Source organism: Cherax quadricarinatus, chromosome 79 (genome assembly GCF_038502225.1).
Source record: "Cherax quadricarinatus isolate ZL_2023a chromosome 79, ASM3850222v1, whole genome shotgun sequence".
Lineage (NCBI taxonomy): Eukaryota > Metazoa > Arthropoda > Malacostraca > Decapoda > Parastacidae > Cherax > Cherax quadricarinatus.
The window spans coordinates 14,204,856-14,220,479 of record NC_091370.1 but is presented as its reverse complement, the minus strand read 5'-3'; the positions used below and the strand labels follow the sequence as shown (position 1 = coordinate 14,220,479).

General features: G+C 39.7%; 2 protein-coding genes across 6 annotated transcripts in view; one reads left to right on the top strand and one right to left on the bottom strand.

The window, feature by feature from the left end:
* LOC128702696 (large ribosomal subunit protein uL11) overlaps positions 1-15,624 on the top strand; it is a 32,112-nt gene that overhangs the window by 10,253 nt on the left and 6,235 nt on the right. Inside the window, exons 3-5 of one of the 2 annotated variants that reach the window (XM_053797097.2) lie at positions 3,893-4,003; positions 7,615-7,869; positions 11,157-11,186. In XM_053797097.2, coding sequence (XP_053653072.1) covers positions 3,893-4,003; positions 7,615-7,830 — 327 coding nt within the window. In that variant the 3' untranslated portion in view covers positions 7,831-7,869; positions 11,157-11,186. Of the gene's footprint in view, positions 1-3,892; positions 4,004-7,614; positions 7,870-11,156; positions 11,187-15,624 lie in introns of those variants that run through there. The other variant, XM_053797098.2, reaches the window with a different exon arrangement.
* The window catches only part of Zw10 (Zeste-white 10), a 52,449-nt gene continuing 50,642 nt past the window's right edge, over positions 13,818-15,624 (bottom strand). For all 4 annotated transcript variants that reach the window (XM_053797092.2, XM_053797094.2, XM_070101955.1 and 1 more), the window contains one exon: positions 13,818-14,850. In XM_053797092.2, the coding sequence (XP_053653067.1) occupies positions 14,614-14,850 (237 nt within the window). In that variant the 3' untranslated portion in view covers positions 13,818-14,613. The remainder of the gene's footprint in view (positions 14,851-15,624) is intronic.

Below are 15,624 nucleotides of genomic sequence, written 5' to 3'. Positions count from 1 at the left end.
ATGCTCTTAACTCAAACAAGTCTTCTCTAAACTTCACTACCCTTAACCTTAGAGATTGCAGAGGCCATTCACATAAAATCATTAATTCACCCAGACTAGATACTGCTGAAAGAGCATTCACAGTCCTCTCTAACAATTCTGTTGTCAGACCTACCTCCATACTGTTCAACTGCCTCCCAGCATACATAAGGGGGATTACCAATAGACCCCTGGCAGTCTTCAAGCTGGCACTGGACAAGCACCTAAAGTCGGTACCTGACCAGCCGGGCTGTGGCTTGTATGTTGGTTTGCGTGCAGCCATCAGTAACAGCCTGGTTGATCAGGCTCTGATCCACCAGGAGGTCTGGTCACAGACCGGGCCACGGGGGCGTTGACCCCCGGAACTCTCTCCAGGTAAACTCCAGGTAATACTGCCTCGGCTACTGTCAAAGGAATCACCAGGAAGGGATACCACTAACAAAACAAAACCACTGCAGGAGTATACACTATCCCTTGCAATGACTGTAACAAATATAAGTATATGATACATCCAGAGATCACAAAATCATTTCTGAACAATGTCAGCAGAAATCGTCTTGAATAATGCCAGCATTTCACAGTGACTACTTTTGCCAAGGAAGAGGACACCAGCGAGGCAGAATCCTAGAATAAACATTGTCATTGCATCCAACAATTTATGCCAGAACTATTGATTTTATAACATAGCTGAGCCTCTTGTCAGAAAGCTTCTAGATCATCTTCCCATACAGTAAAAGTTCTGAGAAACGTTGGCATGGACCTGCTGACCCAAGATAACCTCCCACACCCATCATTTGTCTGATCTCTAGCCTGCCTCTTTGCACCTTGCCATTCTCCCATATATGTACTCACCCTCCCTCTAGGTTTGGGTTTATGATTTTAATAAAGCCCACTTTGTGGGCAAACCATTATTTATAAAGAATGATACACGATTTGTAAAAAGACACAATTGCAGTATAAGTATTTTATACCACTGTCTCTCCATAGCACTTCCTCATGAATGTAGTAAGCAGTTACATATTGTTATTATTATAATAAAGAAGCACTAAACCACAAGGGCTATACAGTGCTGCAGGGCAGGAAGTGGGGGTATCAGGTGGCAAAAGGGAGATGGATAAGTAATAGGTTACGGAGAACAGCGGGGAGTGGATGGTGAAAGGGTAGAGGGCAGCAAGAGATTGAGGTAGAAAGGGCTGAGGGGAGTGCGAAAGGTATCATCAGAGTTTGTGGAGTAAATCAGTTGTTGCCAAGAAGTCAATGAGAGAGTCAGGATTAAAGGAGGGTCCATCAGCAAGAAGGGAAGGTAAAGAGAGAGTAGTAGAGCGGAGACGACGTTGGAGGTAAATTCTGCATGCTCGTTGATAGAGAGGGTAGTCTAACAGAATGTGGCTAATCGATACTGGAACTTGACACTGCTCACAGAGAGGAACAGGGTGCTTCTCCATGAGATACCCATGAGTAAGACCAGTGTGGCCAATGCAAAGGCGGGAGAGAGTAGTCTCCCAACCTCGGCACTGATGACAAGAAGACGGCCAGTAACCTATGCTCGGTTTAATAGAATGAAGTTTGTTACCGAGCAGAGTTGACCAACGTTGTTGCCAATGGATGTGAAGGTGGGTAGCTATTACAGCAAAATAGTCCGGAAATGGAGCACCTCTATATGAAATTGGTAGGTCATGTACTGCTGACTGCACAGCAGTGTCTGCCTGTTCATTGCCCTGTACGTCAACATGACCAGGGACCCAACAAAAAACAATATCTTTATGCTTGGTAGAGATACGGCGTAGCCAAAGTTGGATACGGAGAACTAGGGGGTGAGGTGTATAAAATTTTCATATAGCCTGTAGAGCACTAAGGGAGTCTGAGACAACCACAAATGATGACACAGGCATAGATGCGATACGAATAAGTGCTGCGAGAATGGCATACAATTCAGCAGTAAAAATGCTAGCCGAAGATAGTAAATGCCCTCGCACGACACTGTCTGGAAACACTGCTGCGAATCCGATGCCGTCAGAAGACTTAGAGCCATCTGTGTACACTGTGATGGCATGAGAATGAGTGCAAGTGGTCAAGAAAAAGAGAGCGGGAAGCCACCGTAGGCAGTTGGGCTTTCGAGCAAGGGAGTGAGAAAGAACAGACCCAAACAGCTGGAACTTCCCAGGAGGGTAGGGAGAAGCGAGATACTACATGAACATATAAGGGTGGTAATTGAAGGGAAGACAAGAGCGAATGTAGGCGAAGAGAGAAGGGACGGAGCAAACAGGGGCGGTGAACAAATAAAGAATGTCTACTAATATCAGTGACCATTCTATAAATGGAAGGATTGCAGAGATTGTGAGAGTGTACATAGTAGCGAAGGCAATGGGCATCACGGCGATCAGACAAGGATGGAACATTCACTTCTGCATAGAGGCTCTCAACAGGGGAAGAGCAAAAAGCACCAAGGCATAAACGTAATCCTTGGTGATGGATGGGGTTAAGGCTAGAGAGAGTAGCAGGAGAGGCTGCTGAATAGATCTGGTCACCATAATTACATATTGTGTATATATTGCATGTGCAGAATTACCAAAAGAAATAGGACATCGCATAACCAATTCACGTAAGTGGAGAAAATTATACTGCATTGGAAAATCTTTCTTGTACCCATAAAATTGCCTTCAGTTTTGAGAATAACACAAGGGTTTATATATATATATATATATATATATATATATATATATATATATATATATATATATATATATATATATATATATATATATATATATATATATATATATATATATATATACAGTGGACCCCCGCTTAACGATCACCTCCCAATGCGACAAATTATGTAAGTGTATTTATGTAAGAGCGTTTGTACGTGTATGTTTGGGGGTCTGAAATGGACTAACCTACTTCACAATATTCCTTATGGGAACAAATTCGGTCAGTACTGGCACCTGAACATACTTCTGGAATGAAAAAATATCGTTAAGCGGGGGTCCACTGTATATATACAGTGGACCCCCGCATAACGATTACCTCCGAATGCGACCAATTATGTAAGTGTATTTATGTAAGTGCGTTTGTACGTGTATGTTTGGGGGTCTGAAATGGACTAATCTACTTCACAATATTTCTTATGGGAACAAATTCGGTCAGTACTGGCACCTGAACATACTTCTGGAGTGAAAAAATATCGTTAACCGGGGGTCCACTGTGTATATATATACAGTATATATATATATATATATATATATATATATACACACACACACACACACACACACACACATGCACACACACACACACACACACACACACTAATTCCTAAGAATCCCTGAATCCAGAATGATCATACAGTGCTTTGGGAATGGGTGGCAGTGTGTCATCCAAGGAAGAGAAGAGTAACTTTAATTCCTTAGATTATGAGACTTCATCAAATTGGTTTACCTTTGTGTTTATAAATTATGAAGTTTCACTTCAGTAGCTATTGCTGAGCATCAAAAGCAAATTAAAACTCCTACATATTAGTTTGATAAAAAAAAAAATAATAATGTTTAGCACATAAGAGAATTTATTTTCATGAAAAACTTCAACTAAACCCACTAGAAGACATAAATTATTACATTTATGGTGAAAGGGAAGCTTTAAACCAATAGGGGTCATACAGTGCCTGAGGGAATGAAAGGCAATCGGGTTCAGTCCAAAGAAGGGGAGGTCAGATTCAATTCTCTGGGCCAAGCGCCCCACACTGGCATCGAGTCATCAAGGAACCTCCCTTATACTGTGCTTTCATTTTGACAGAACTCACAAAGTAATGCATTTCATTTGAATGAGAAGCATTTGGGTGTTATGCTTAAAAATGTTTGAAATGAGTTTGCAGGTGACAGTGCAGCTCACCATCCAAAACCGTCAGGCACAAGTGGAGGTGGTGCCCTCAGCTGCAGCGCTCCTTATCCGCGCCCTCAAGGAACCACACAGAGACAGAAAGAAGGTGCGTATATAGTTAAATATATTTCTAAGTTTATTGTATTCATAGAAAAAAACAGTAAACCTGTTGAAGAGTAGGGGAGGGGTTAGAACTGCAAGGAGGATGATGGGATGAAGTCAGATGTCTGGATAGCCTGTAATGCACTGTAGGAGTCAACTGTGAATAACAAGGTGTACATCAATGCCAAATGTACGATGTCTCAAGAGAATTGCATACAACTCTGTTGCGAAAATACTGGTCAAGATTAGTAAATGACCTTGTAGGATTTTTTTTTTCAAGGAAAATTGCTGCATACTCAACATCAGGGAATTTACAACCAACAGTGACCACTGCAATAGAATGAGAATGGAGGTTATCAAAAACTGAGCATAAAGTTATAGTTGGCAAGAGAGCTTTCAATAACCTGTTCAATTTTGGTCCTATAGTGGGGGGGGGGGGATGCTGGTGGCTAAGGGCACTCGTGAAGGGGTAGCCATTGGCCCCATTGTTGGACATAGCAGAAGTGACTGCTGGCATACCTCTGCTGGACTCGATTCTGATAGTAGACTATTCAAGAAGTTATTGTTATATTAGATTATAATCAAAAACCAAGTGCTAAACCCATTAGGTTCATACAGCATTATATTAGAAATTGGGCCATTCAGCACTTTAAAAGATACAGTATTTTCTAATATCTCAATCTCTAAGCTGTCAGGGACCACATTTCTAATAGAATGACTAAGTAGTGTACACAGCAGGAACACATTCAAAGGCAGCACCAAAAGTGGTAAAATTCAATGGAGTTTCAACCTTCTTTCTTGACAGATTGGGAAACAGAAACAGGTTGCTCACCACTAAGCTACAGTTTGACTGAGGGCAACTGCATGTAGATTTTAGCCTCTTTCACAATAGAAAATAGCTAACTTTGCATTCACAGTCAAGGATAGGAAATTGAAGAAAAAGCAATCAGTAATATTTTACTTGGATGGGTGGCATAAAGCACTAGCAGTACTGATACTGCTGAGTGGATTGCAGGTTCATATTTCCTAGCTACTAATCTGCCAGACATCCAGTTGATGGGAGTAAGCAGCAGTTATGAGCAATTTTGGTTATGCTGCTAAACATTGCAACAGTGACCATGGGATTAGTAGTTTCTAGCACAATCTCCAGTATCTCCTTTCCCCACTATAAAGGTAATCTAGTTTCTTGAGGCTTCCTCCTTCGTATTTCATAATGGCAATGTTAAAATTCATATTATTATAATCAAAAAGAAGCGCTAAGCCACAAGGGCTATACAGCGCTGCAGGGTAGGGAAGGAAGCGAGGGTATTGGATGGCAGAAGGGAGGAGGGATGATCAGTAGGTTACAGAAAACAGCGGGGCAGGGGAGAGTACGGGGGTAGAGGGTAGCAAGAGATTGAAGTAGAAAGGGCTGAAGGTATCAGAATTTGTGAAGTAAGTCAGTTGTTGTCAAAAAGTCAATGAGAGTCTGGATGAAAGGTGGGTCCATCAGCGAGAAGGGAAGGTAAAGAGAGAGCAGCAGAGCGAAGACGACAACGGAGGTAAATTCTGCGTGCTCGTTGATAAAGTGGGCAGTCCAACAGAACGTGGCTGACTGATAATGGAACTTGGCAATTCTCACAGAGAGGAGCAGGGCACCTCTCCACGAGATATCCATGAGTAAGACGAGTATGGCCAATGCAAAGACGGGAGAGAGTAGTCTCCCAACCTCGACACTGGTGATAAGAAGACGGCCAGTAACCTATACTCGGTTTAATAGACTGAAGTTTGTTGCCGAGCATAGTAGACCAACGTTGTTGCCAACGGGTGTGAAGTTGGGAAGATATTGCAGCAAAATAGTCCGTAAATGGAATACCTCTACATGAAACTGGTAGGTCATGTACTGCTGACCGCACAGCAGTGTCTGCCTGTTCATTGCCCTGTACGTCAACATGACCAGGGACCCAACAAAAAACAATATCTTTATGCTTGGTAAAGATGCGGCGTAGCCAAAGTTGGATACGGAGGACTAAGTGGTGAGGTGTATCAAATTTCTGTATAGCCTGTAAAGCACTAAGGGAGTCTGAGACAACCACAAATGATGACACAGGCATAGATGCAATACGGATAAGTGCTGTAAGGATGGCGTACAATTCAGCAGTAAAAATACTAGCCGAAGATAGTAAATGCCCTTGTACGACGCTGTCCGGAAACACTGCTGCGAATCCTACGCCGTCAGAAGACTTAGAGCCATCTGTGTACACAGCAATGGCATGAGAATGAGAGTGAAAGTGGTCAAGAAAAAGAGAGCGGTAAGCAACCGTAGACAGTTGGGCTTTTGAGCAAGGGAGAGAGAAAGAACAGACTCGAACAGCTGGAACTTCCCAGGGGGGTAGGGAAAAGTGAGATGCTACATGTACATAGAAAGGTGGTAATTGAAGAGAAGACAAGAGCGAATGAAGGCGAAGAGAGAAGGGACGGAGTAAACAGGGGTGGCGAACAAATAAAGAATGTCTACTAATATCAGTGACCATTCTATAAATGGAAGGATTGCGGAGATCATGAGAGCGTACATAGTAGTTAAAATTCATAAACCACTTAGGTACTGTATTGCAATTCAAATATTTTCAGCATAGATATTTTCATTGAAGTTTTTATTTATTTATTTATTTATTTATTTTTATTTATTTCCAATTTGTGCACACATACAGAGGTACAAAAAAAATACAGATAAGAGCAGTATGCCAAAGCCACTTATACTATGCATAGCATTACGGGCTGGCTTAAAATTAACTTAAGATTAACTAAGCAATGATTATTATTATTATTATAATCAAAAAGAAGCGCTAAGCCACAAGGACTATACAGCGCTGCTACTAAGCAATGATGAAATCAGTGATAAAACATTAATGTAAACAGATAACTATAAAGCACAAGTGAGTATTACAAAGACAGGTCATATGGTTGCATTCAGTTAGGTAGTGATTCTGTTAGGTAGTGTATTTAAAAAATAATAAAGTTAGATTGGGTTTTAGGTTTAACATTTATGTGATATAATTGTGAGAAACATTTAAGATATACAATTTATAATGTTCAGTTATTCAGTATTTATTTGGTTTTGGGTGAGTAAGTAATCTTTGAGAAGAGACTTGAATTTATAAACAGGTTGTGTTTCTTTTATATTTACAGGTAATGAATTCCAGATTTTAGGGCCTTTTATGTGCATTGAGTTTTTGCATAGTGTGAGATGGACACGAGGAACATCAAAGAGTGATCTGTGCCTTGTGTTATGGTCATGTGTTCTGTTGAGGTTGGCAAGGAGATGTTTGAGGGGAGGGTTAATATCAGAGTTAAGTGTTCTATGTATGTAATAGGTGCAGTAATAAGTATGGATGTTTTGTATGGTGAGTAGGTTTAGTGTATTGAATATTGGTGGAGTGTGCTGCCTGTAGTGAGAATTTGTTATCATTCTAACTGCAGCCTTTTGTTGGGTAATTAGTGGTCTGAGATGGTTGCAAATATGTTTGCATACTGTATTTTCTGGTTGTATCATATATTTTTAAATGGCATTCACTAAAAAATATAATTTAATGTAAATTAACACAAGTGACTATTAATGAGTAAATTTCTCAACAGGTGAAACATGTTAAACACAATGGCAATATAACTTTTGATGAGGTGATCAATATTGCCCGCATCATGAGGCCCCGCTCCCAAGCCAAAACTCTTGCTGGTACCATCAAGGAAATTCTGGGTACTGCCAGAAGCATTGGTTGTACCATAGATGGCCAGGGTCCAGAAGAATTGCAGGCTGCTGTTGACAGTGGAGAAGTAGAGGTACCTGATGAGTAACCCTCTTGCTATCACAATGGACTACAGACTTCATTACAGGTAATCTTTGTGGATTTACAGTCCCTTCAGGTAACACACCAGAAAGGAGGCAATATGGTTGGGGATGGCATCCCATCCACCCACGTGGGTTATTGTGGAACCTCCGGCTTTTTATATTAGTCTCTTTCATTAGTAAAAATTCTTTGTGTTGTCAAGCATTCAACACACACACACACACACACACACACACACACACACACACACACACACACACACACACACGCTCTGGATATAGGTCTAAAGAATAGTTAAGCATTTGAAATTTATAATAGTTATATAGGTAAGTGAAGTCCTGGGATACATACTATAGTACAGTGGACCCCCGGTTAACGATATTTTTTCACTCCAGAAGTATGTTCAGGTGCCAGTACTGACCGAATTTGTTCCCATAAGAAATATTGTGAAGTAGATTAGTCCATTTCAGACCCCCAAACATACACGTACAAATGCACTTACATAAATACACTTGCATAATTGGTCGCATTCGGAGGTAATCGTTATGCGGGGGTCCACTGTATTTGTACTGTAATTATGAGCCTTGACCATGAGTACCATTCTGTGCTTCAATTTTTATTTGTTTAACTTCTGTACTTGTGAATAAATTTGTAAATGATAAAATTTAATTAGTACATTGAGCTTTGGCAACAAAACAATATGCTCTTAAATCGTTATTTTTTATTTCCTATCATTACACCTGTAATCATTACTGGGTGGAGGACATTATGGTAACAAAATGCAACACAATAAACCTTTAAGCAAGCTTTCAGAGTTTTATCAAGTCAGAGGAACAAATCAAAACTATATACATACATACAGGGTGACAAAAAAAAAAAAATTCACCATCAGTCACTCCATCACTATCTTACCAAAGGCATGCCAAAACTGCATTTCAGATGCTCCTCCAAACTGCAATATCCCCCACTTCTTCAGAGTGCAGGTACTGCACTTCCCACCTCCAGGACTCGAGACCCACTAACCGGTTTCCTTGAATCCTTTCATAAATGTCACTTTGCTCACAGTCCAACAGCTCATTGTCATAAAAACCATTTGTCTCTACTCCTGTCTAACACACATGCATATGCCTGTTGGATGTCTAGGCTCTTTGCATACAAAACCACCTTTACCCCCCCTCCCTTTCCTAGGCAGGGCCCCCTATCCTGCTGTACCTCCACTACAGGTTTAAACCCCCTCCAAGTCATCCTGTTTTGTTTCATCTTCTCTAAATGTCCAAATCACCTCAACAATCCCTCCTCAGCCCTCTGGATCATATGGGGTGTCCACAAAAACACTCCCTGATTTCAAACAGGTATAACATGTAACTTGATTGTAATAATCTTTCACAGTTAGTAGCTTCAGATGCAGGATTTCATTGTTTCATGTGCCACAGGGTAGCATTAAAGGTACTCAATGTGTGCCCCTCTGGTTGCTTGGCAAACATCGATGCGATAGTCCAGTTCAGTCCAGACGCTCTGCAGCATATCTGGAGTTATCATGCAAACTGCTTCAGTGACTGAAATTTTCATCTTCTCCAGGGTTGCAGGTAGTGGTGGTACATAAACTGTGCTCTTCATGTACCCCCAAAAAAAGAAGTCGTCAACAGGTCCGGTGACCCCTCAGGCCACTTGCAGAGGTCACCTGACATAACTGTTTGTGACTTTTCTTTAGGGGTACGTGAAGAGCACAGTTTACGTACCACCATTACTTGCAACCCTGGAGGAGCTGAAATATTTGATCACTGAAGCAGTTTGTATGATAACTTCAGATATGCTGCAGTGTGTCTGGACTGAACTGAACTGGAGTATTGCATCAACATTTGCCGAGCAGCCAGAGGGGCGCACATTGTGCCTTTAATGCTACCCTGTACCACATGAAACTGAATGAAATCCTGCATTTGAAACTACCAACTGTGAAATATTATTACAATTAAGTTGCATGTTATCTCTGTTTGAAATCAGGGAGTGTTTTTGTGGACACCCTGTACTTTCAGTAATCCTGCATTTCCTCCTAATCAACTTTGAATTCTCTGCATAATATTCACACCACAAACATTGCCCTCAGACATGACATCTCCACTGCCTCCAGCTTCCTCCTTACAGCAACATTCACAACCTATGCTTCACACCCATGTACGTGTTGATACCATTCTCTCTAGCATCCATAGATAACATTCTTTGTCTCCACTGATGTATCGGTGCACCACTTACCTTTATCCCCTTGTCAGTTCTATGGTTTACACCATCTTTCACAGACATCTGCCAAAAAGTCCATTCCCAAATATATGAACACATTCACTTAATCCATACTCCCTTCTTTCAGTATGATATCCAGTCTTTCATTACCTAAATTTTTGTTGCTCTCACCATTTTGCTCTTTCCTATGTTTACTCTTAATTTCCTTCTTTTACATCTCCCAAATTCATCCACCAATCTTTGCAACTTCTCTTCAGACTCCCACAAAAAGCAACTGTGACAACTTCCAGCTTGCATTAGTTTCATCTTGTAATCCCACACCTTTCCCCAACACCCTAGCATTCACTTTTTACAACCCTGTCTATTACTGATGAAAAAATGAAATGTCTGGAAATAAGTCAATCACACAATACCACAGCACAGAAGTAGGGTGTCTTTAGTAATGCAGACCCTTTGTACAACTCATTCTACATAGACAGATGCCTACTTGTGACATTATCCCAAACTCCATTCCAGCACCTGACCTAGTGGCAGTTGTCTTCATACTACTACATTTTGCTGGATGGAATACATGCATTAGTAGGGTTTGTTCCCATCATGGTAAAACTTGCGAGCAAAACAATCTTAAAAGTAATAACGTTGATGGAATTACTGACAGTGTTAGGTAAAAGGACAAAAGTGCAGCCAATGTGATATTTTATTGTGGCAATTTTTCACTCTCCAGGAACTTTATCATGGCTTGACAAAGCTCCTGGAGAGTGAAACATTTGCACAAAATGTCAGTTGCACATGTCCCCTTTTACCTAACATAATCTTATATGAAGGCACAGCTGAGCATACCTTTAAGTTAATTACATTACATTCATGGGAAAGTAGTCAACCAATGGCAGTCAGTCCATCATTACACCAATAATCAACAAAATTTAAGTATCACTTACTATTTTTGTTATTGCTTTTAGTATATAATGAGTGCCAGGTAGGTTCCACTCCTGCCATCGGGGAGACAACCTCGAAAACAAATCATAATAGCATCACTCTAGGTCTGATGTTTAGGCTTTCAAATGTTAAATTAACTTCAAATATTTCTGTTACTTTCAGGGAGCCTTATAATAAAGAAGAGTTAAATAATTTTAATTTATTTTCCTTCTTTTTTTTATATAAGTTGGAGTAATTGTTTCACGAGTAGCTGCTGCTCTGTTAGTCTACAACAAGAGCAACCAAAGAATCTGACATTAAACAGGATTTATGATTTAAATGACAACTTTGTGCACTTTACATTAATCAGATTTAATATTACTCCTCCATGGAAAGCACTAAAGCCATGCGAGTTATACAAAGTACGGAAAATAGGAGGCAATTAGGTCCAATGCAAGGATGGAGCCACATCTGTGGATCAAGAATCCTTCACCAGCATCAAAATATATATTCTAAATTATTTAAATGTCCATGAAGAGGCTATGACTTCCTAAATTCAATACAGACCCTCGAGGGAGGTGCCTTGATGCTGGTGAGGGGGCTCTTGATCTGGGGCACTAGACTTTTCTCATTTCTTAGACTGAACCTCAATGCCTCCCAGGCCTGGGGCACTGTACAACTCTTACAGGCTTGGAGCTTTCCCCTTAAAATAAATAAAAATTTGAGAGAGATTTCAGCAGAATATCCAGGTACAGAGTTTGATATGGCCTAATTTACAGGTCAGCCCTACACCCCCTCCTCTCTCTAGTCAACAGATCTTTCAGTTATGCCCTAGTGTTAAATTACAGTGGAACCTCGGTATATGACCAGTTCCCTACTCGAACAAAGCTCAGCATTCGACCAAACAAATACGACCTGTCAGAACTTCGCTGTAAACTATTTCGTGTTTCTTTGCATTTTTTTGGTGCTTTTCTGTATTATTTGTATAAACAACTCGCCATGGAGCCTAAGATTAGTGATAACAGCCAACCAAACAGAAAATTGGTTGAGAAGAACTTGTTCAATACTGAAATGGAATGGCATTCTAACAGCCTTCTGGAATGAACCTCAGTTTCATACTGAGGTTCCACTGTATTTAGTCAAAAGATATAGCACTTAGAACTGTCACTGAATACATTTTTTTTTTTTTTTTTTTTATTATCACACCGGCCGATTCCCACCAAGGCAGGGTGGCCCGAAAAAGAAAAACTTTCACCATCATTCACTCCATCACTGTCTTGCCAGAAGGGTGCTTTACACTACAGTTTTTAAACTGCAACATTAACACCCCTCCTTCAGAGTGCAGGCACTGTACTTCCCATCTCCAGAACTCAAGTCCGGCCTGCCGGTTTCCCTGAATCCCTTCATAAATGTTACTTTGCTCACACTCCAACAGCACGTCAAGTATTAAAAACCATTTGTCTCCATTCACTCCTATCAAACACGCTCACGCATGCCTGCTGGAAGTCCAAGCCCCTCGCACACAAAACCTCCTTTACCCCCTCCCTCCAACCCTTCCTAGGCCGACCCCTACCCCGCCTTCCTTCCACTACAGACTGATACACTCTTGAAGTCATTCTGTTTCGCTCCATTCTCTCTACATGTCCGAACCACCTCAACAACCCTTCCTCAGCCCTCTGGACAACAGTTTTGGTAATCCCGCACCTCCTCCTAACTTCCAAACTACTAATTCTCTGCATTATATTCACACCACACATTGCCCTCAGACATGACATCTCCACTGCCTCCAGCCTTCTCCTCGCTGCAACATTCATCACCCACGCTTCACACCCATATAAGAGCGTTGGTAAAACTATACTCTCATACATTCCCCTCTTTGCCTCCAAGGACAAAGTTCTTTGTCTCCACAGACTCCTAAGTGCACCACTCACTCTTTTTCCCTCATCAATTCTATGATTCACCTCATCTTTCATAGACCCATCCGCTGACATGTCCACTCCCAAATATCTGAATACGTTCACCTCCTCCATACTCTCTCCCTCCAATCTGATATTCAATCTTTCATCACCTAATCTTTTTGTTATCCTCATAACCTTACTCTTTCCTGTATTCACCTTTAATTTTCTTCTTTTGCACACCCTACCAAATTCATCCACCAATCTCTGCAACTTCTCTTCAGAATCTCCCAAGAGCACAGTGTCATCAGCAAAGAGCAGCTGTGACAACTCCCACTTTGTGTGTGATTCTTTATCTTTTAACTCCACGCCTCTTGCCAAGACCCTCGCATTTACTTCTCTTACAACCCCATCTATAAATATATTAAACAACCACATAAAGAATATAAATAATTTTATATTTACAGTATAAGCAAAGGCATGATACACTTTTAAATATTTGCGTTGTTAATGCTTTTCAAGACCACTGGAATATACTCATGCTCCTGGGATTCTCAGAAACTAAATTAATGATCAGCTGTAAAAATAATTAAAATTAGATGTACATGACAAATGTGCACTGAAGTTTCACATAGCATTCATCAGTTTCTCCGAAATTTTGTTCCACTCGGTAATAATTAGCTGTCATGGAAAAATTTTCACCTCTAGGGATCCCTAACTAAACATAATCTGGTCTGCTCTTAACTCTGGTAAAAGTCACTGTGTAAGGTGAACATTTACTGGACAAGGTTTCACTGATTAGAAACTATAGTTTTCTTAATAAAGCTAGCACTTCAGCAAATTAACTGATAAAGGCTTCCTTTGTTTGTATCTTTTTCACTAATTATCTTGTAGTTTTATTTTCTTGTACACAAGAACTAGTCCTGCCAATGTTTAGTCATGTATCACCTTTCCAGTAATATACACCTTATTACTTTTACATCTATGGTTAGTCTTTTTTTTTTTTTTACCGTAAGTCGCAAATCTATATCTCGCCATGATAACTTGCATCACATACAATCCTTTAATGTGCATGATGCAGGTTTCTCGAATCACTGATGACCCGAGTCCTCTACATGATACTGTATATACAAATCTTCAGAGGAAGAAAATTTTGTAAAAAAAAAAAAAATTTAGTACTTTTTTGTAAAGATCTTTTGTGCTAAGTTCAAACTACTACTAATGTGTGTATTTAAAGCCACTTCATTTTTGTCAAATAGTATATAAATCTTAAACAGCTCATAAAATACAGTACCAATTTTGAGGGTTTTGGCCTATTTGATTATGTAATAAATAATTTTTTACCTACTTATTTATTAGTGTAGAAGCTATTTTTTCTTTCATTCAACCCAAGTGTGTTATCACAGGTTTGGAAAAAGGCACAAATTATTGTTCATATGGAAAAATGCTTTGGGCAATTCAAAATTATTATAAATTTTACTGCAAAAAACAGTTTGAATGAATTATGAATAACATTCAAATTATACTTCACATGGTTCAACACCATTTTATACTCGTGTTTATAATTATCCAACACTTTAATCTTCAGTACTGAAACAAAATTTATGCATGCACATCAAAATATGCTCTTCACTACAAGATGGTATAAGTCAGAAAAACCATGTATACAAAAATGTAAAAAAGTTGAAAATATTTACCACTAAAGATCTTACAAAAATGGGAAGTGGAGTTAAAATATATGAAAATCACTTTATCCGGGCTAAAACCTGAGCTCTGCGATCAGTGTTCTGAAAGAGAGCTCTGATAAGCTGCTTTGCTTCATCTGGGGTGAACTCATTAGCTAATGGACCTTTACCCTCAGCCCACCGATCTAAAATGTCTCTAAGACTAGCCCCTAAAATAACAATTAACTCGCAGAATTTTCCCCACAACCGCACTTGCCTTATTACATCTCCTGGATTTGTTTTCGTTTCACCCTCCACCTTTAAAAAAAAAAGAAAGAATATTACATACCAAACAAACTTACAAAGTTATTTTCTGTAATTTGGATAAATCAGTAGTTATTTATGACTTAAATAGTGTTATGCCTTCTGTTCGGGTTTCTATCTTTATACTTTTATATCTTCACGCATAAGAGTCAAAATAAATACTTAACCCTTTCACTGTCAAGACCCACTTCTTCGTCACCATTAAAAAATTATTTTATCTTCTAATATGGTACCAAATCTTGTACCAAAAGTAATGACACCATAAATGCAAAATCTGATGTAATACTTTAAGAATTACACAGGCACAAAGTTAGATGTCAGGAGCACTTTACGCAAGAGCAATTTCACCAGTGTGAGACCTATTTTTTGGTACCATTCACTGATCACACACAAAAATGCCCATTCAGCCATCTGAACTACCTTATTAAACACCCAGCAGTCAGTAATTTGGCCCATTTTACACTATTTTCAACAAATTCCAATTTAAAAACATTCCAAAACAAACTTTGTAGGCATACCAGCCACTAGAGAAACCTTCCCTTTGTTTATTAATCATATCTTTTCAATATCACTAGTATTAATTCACTCTCCTGACAATAAGACAGTCATAAAATCATGAAAACCACCCTAAAAAAATAAAGTAGCTATTTTAACCCAAGTGCCTCACTGGGTGAGGCAGGATTTTTGTTTTTTATACTTTACACACCCACCACAGACATTCTCTCATGTCTAGGACAAAATTTGCCATTCACAGCAAATTTGAAGATG